This window comes from Octodon degus, unplaced genomic scaffold (assembly GCF_000260255.1).
Source record: "Octodon degus isolate 3935 unplaced genomic scaffold, OctDeg1.0 scaffold00328, whole genome shotgun sequence".
In the NCBI taxonomy this organism is placed as follows: domain Eukaryota; kingdom Metazoa; phylum Chordata; class Mammalia; order Rodentia; family Octodontidae; genus Octodon; species Octodon degus.
Window position 1 is genome coordinate 1,049,719 of NW_004524904.1, and position 4,991 is coordinate 1,054,709.

At 37.0% G+C, this 4,991-nt stretch overlaps 1 protein-coding gene across 1 annotated transcript; it reads left to right on the top strand.

Annotated features, from left to right (window-relative positions):
* The first annotated feature begins 2,570 nt into the window (after positions 1-2,570).
* On the top strand, positions 2,571-3,515 carry LOC101561805 (olfactory receptor 2W1-like). Its single transcript, XM_004647813.1, has one exon. The coding sequence runs from the start codon at positions 2,571-2,573 to the stop codon at positions 3,513-3,515; it is 945 nt and encodes a 314-aa protein (XP_004647870.1).
* The last annotated feature ends 1,476 nt before the right edge of the window (positions 3,516-4,991 follow it).

The following is a 4,991-nucleotide window of genomic DNA, read 5'->3' on the forward strand; positions in this document are numbered from 1 at the left end:
AAACCAAGTGCTGTTTTGAAGTTCTCTTAAGTTGTAAACTTGGCATGTCCATACTAAGGAGGAAGAAATGTCACATTCATTTCTCATATAAAGAACATGGCACAAAGAGGTTGCATAATGGCCCAAGGTCACACAGCTGTCTAAAGGTGGAGTTAGGACTCAGTCAACTACTTTGAGTGCATATTCTGTGCATGGACATTGTAACATATAAAATCTGGGCTTTCAATTATTTAAATTAAACATAACATTTTCTAATTACTAAGAGTACAAGTAAGTGATTGTGAGTTAGGCAGATGCTAAATAACTGGACTACATTCCCAGCCTTTTATTTCTTTTTTTGAGACAGAGTCTTAATAAAGTACCCAGACCAGCTATAAACTTGCAATACTCCCATATTGGCCTCCTAAGTGGCTGGGATTAAATGTGTGTACTATCAACCTGAATAAATTTACCGTTTTAAAAATTCTTATAAACATTCTTTCATTTTTTAAAGTTTTCTATTTCAGTTCATTTTATTCTGCAGTTTCAGTGTGTGCAATGATCACATTCATCACAGGACATTTGTCCCTGTATGTGGCATATCCTGATTCTGTTTTTTTCCCAGTCCCCTCCACTACCTTCAACTCCCTGACCCTCATTTAATAAAGCATCACTTCCATTTTGCCTTCTACTCCTTCTCTGTTCTTTCCCCTTCCTTTATTTCCCCTACAATCTTAATTTGTTCTACTTCACATTTGAGCATTTTCTTCCTATTTCCCATGAAACTTATGGCTCAATAAGGACCAAATTTCAAGCAATGGCTGTGACTCATACATATGGCTGACACTGACAAAGGATCTGCAAACTGCGGTACAGGGTTACAGAATAAATCCTGAGGGCACTTGACTGACTTTATCAGATACAAAAGTTGCATTTCTTATTATATAGGTCTTGCTTTATCTTGGTCTTAACCATCTAGCAGAAAAGAATAAAAAAGTGGATACAAAGGAAGGACCCAGTTCCCTCCACTACCTTCAAAAGTAGCTGTATATCTATTCTAACTATTCTGTATACATACAGAATATAATAACTATGTATGTACACAGAATAGTTAGAATAGATATACAGCTACTTTTTACTTAATTCAGTGAGAAAAAAGATTTGTATTAATAGTGTTTGAATAAGATATCCTGTCTGCATCTTGTATTATGGATAACCACTAAGAAGATAACAAAGTACAATGTATTAATTATTGAAACTGTCCTATTAATCAGTTTTGAAAAAAAGGACCAAATTTATATTCTTTGCACTGATAAAACCAGTAACTTGCTTATGACTATGACACCACATTCTAACAAAAATTCTAATAATCATGGTATACTTGAAATAATTTATCCGCACTTTTTATGTATCTTCAATAATCAGATTATTCCTTAATAGCACATAGACAAAATGGTACTGTACAGATATAACATTTGAAATTTGTGGTGGAGAATTATGTACAAGGAAAAAAACAAAATCTAGTAATAATTTTAAAACATCTAACTTAATGATTTGATACCACAATCAGGATTGGTCAGGTGAGTGAAATGTTTATACCTTGTCTGTATCTTTATCCTCAAAATGAGGTTGGCTTTATAGACAAGTCTAGAAGCCAGAGAGAAGATGTGCTTGTGTAAGTAGCAAATCCATGGGGACAGACAGCTCACTGAAATCAGGTCAAGGGTGGCATTGAAAAAACCGCTTGCCTGAATCTGCACAACAGCTCGCTGAATAAGAGACACAAGGTGGTATCACTGTGTGTGGTGCCCACATATTAGAAACTGGTTCCACATTTTGCTCTGCAACAAGCAGATGATGGTACATAAATGTGCAGTGTTAGTCCTTAAATTTATTGCAGAAAAGTGACTTGGCACTGGGAGAAAAATGCTAATAATTTGAAAGAGTTTTATTTCCTAGCAATCAAAAAAGTAGTTCCACAAATACGTGAAGATTGTTGGGAGCCCCCAAAGTGATGCAATAACTTCAATCCCTGCAATGTCAATAAGGAAAATAAATGGATGGAGAAGGTGTGTGACCATCATGATGATGGCTCCACAGTGAACGTGGTGCTGCTCCTGGAAAATAAATTGCACTAGTTTTAACCTCAAAATCATCTCCATTCATAAAGAAAAGTTGAACCACAACCTTATGCTTATGTCTTAACAGGGGTCAGGCAGACGACTCAGACACAAACGTCTCAAAATGCATTCATTGTGAAAAACATTATGGCTAACTTGAGAACTCATTACTTACAGCAAGGACATGGAACCTTGGGTGGCTTAGAATATTAACCATGATTTATGCTGTAGTATGTTAGAGTTTAGAGTATGATATTAGAATCATCATGGATATGGTAAAACATGCAATAATTAAACGTAAATGTTAATGTTCCAAAGGAAAAGTGGCATTTGTTTACATGTAATATATGAAATGATGTACTGAGATTGGATGCCCATGAAAATATACAATGTTGATGATATTTAGCCTAATTAAGGCTGCCATTAATTTTGATTACTGTGCTTTAGATTCCTAGCATTTCTTAGGTAGCAATGGAAAAAAGCAACAGAAGTTTGCAAACAGACTTCATCCTTCTGGGGTTTTCTGATCGACCGCAACTGGAGCGTGTCATCTCTGTGTTTGTCTTCATCTGCTACGTGGTAACTCTGGTAGGAAACTCAGCCATCATCATTATATCCTATTTAGACCCCCACCTCCACACCCCTATGTACTTCTTCTTATCTAATCTGTCAATTTTGGAGCTGGGTTATACAAACTCCATTATCCCGCAGATGCTGGCAAATCTATGGGGTTCAAACAAGGCCATTACCTATGCAGGGTGCGTGCTCCAGTTTTTCTTTGCCCTGGTCTTCGCAGCCACAGAAACTCTGCTCTTGACAGTGATGGCCTATGACCGCTATGCTGCTGTCTGCCAGCCTCTGCAGTACACAGTCATAATGCATCCTCAGCTTTGCCAGAAGATGGTGATGACCTGCTGGCTGGGTGGTCTTGGCAGTGCCATAACTGTCTGCTCCTTGATTTTCACATTGCCAAGATGTGGGCACCGTGTAGTGGACAATTTTATTTGTGAGACACCAGCATTAATGAAATTGGCTTGTGTTAACACAAGAGTAATTCAGATTGTTATCTTGGTTTTTGGAGTTGTATTACTTCTATCCCCTGTGTCACTGATTTTCATATCCTATGGCATCATCATTCAAACTGTCATTCAGATGCAGTCAACAGCACGGTGGAGAAAGGTCCTCAATACCTGTGGCTCTCACCTTACAGTAGTAGTTCTGTTTTTTGTGCCAGCTATTTACATGTACATGACACCACAGAGTGGCATATCTGAGGAGGAAGGAAAGTTCTTTACACTCTTTTATACAATCATCACACCCAGCCTTAACCCTTTAATCTACACTCTAAGAAACAAAGATGTGAAGACGGCAGTGAAGAGAATACTGGTGATAGAGATGCGGTCAACAAAGCTGTGAGTTAGATGGAAAATACACCAATATGTAGACTATGTAAGAAAAGTTTAATTTTCCTTAGAGATAGTTAATCATTGCCTTTCTTCAATGCCTATTAACAGGAGCTCACCAATTTTGAAAACATTTTCTAAATAAGATGTTATCTTAGATACTAAATTTGAAATCCAAGTGAGGACAAGATACAAATAAAACATAATACTGTACATGGTGTTAAGGAAACAATGATAAGCATAGACTATTATGAAATAGTCCATGTTCTGTGCTTGTGGTTAAAGACACAATGTAATTATAGAAACATTACGACAAATAACATGCAGTAATAGAGCAACAGAAAAAGTACTTCAGTGAGGAGGTATCTATTCTCTTTGAGAATTACAGCAGATAATGCCTTTCTCTTTCCTCTCATCCAGCGTCATGAGAAATGCACTCACATCACTCATCAAATCAACTGATCTGCTTGTAGAGGGGACTACTTAACAAAAAACAGTCCATGTTCTGTCCTATAACCAAGCTGGACTTGTGGCCATTGTGACAAATATTACCTTTTGTACAGAACATTACAGGGAAACATATTCTCTAGTGTAAAAACCTAGCTCAGAAACTTTGTTGTGTGTACCTCCATTACAGCAGCTTCACCCTCATTCCTATGTGGGCTCATGTATACCTGGCCAGAAACATTTCATCTCCTGGCAACTTGCTAAATGTGCATGTTCTTAGCCCTGCCCAGACCTACTGATTCTGTAGTCTAGGTCTGGACCCAGAAATTTGCTTGTTCTTAAAAATTGCTTCAGGTGATTTTGAAAAGTTTCTCTTGTGAAACCTTTGTTGTAGAAATAGGAAGGCAATAAGTGTCTTCCAATAAGAAATGAATGTGGTATTATAGATCTGTACTAATTTCCTTTCTCCTAGACATAGAAAAGAAGAGAGAAATTGTTTTCTTAAGGCTTATACATAAATTTCCTCAGTATTTTTATCTTATTTTTGAAGTTACAAAGAGAGGCATTTTAATACCAGTCCACAGAAAGTAAAAATATGAAAACTTCAGTTAAGATGAAATAAGGTAAATAAGTGATAATTTTTAATAACAAGCCTTCAGGCATTTGCACTTTAATGATGGTTTTCAGTGGATATTTATTAAACAGTTTAATAGCTTCTCTTTTGTTGTTTTTATACATGATATTGTGGTTCAAATCTACAATAAGGCCCCCAATCACACATGTTTGGCAGGTGAGCTATCATAAGGTAACATGTTTACCAGCGGAATCACCACCTGTGAATGTCAGAATCTGGATGAGCTCTTAGGAGATGGATCACTCATGCTGCAACCTGGAAGGTTTTATACTAAAGTCATCTCCATGTCTCTTCCCTCTCCTTGTTGTCTAATGTGGGACAAACAGTTGTGTTCCACGGTAACCTTCTGTTCAGTCATTTTTGCCCTAGAGTTGGCAATATTCAAGGAAACCCTTGCACACTGTGAGT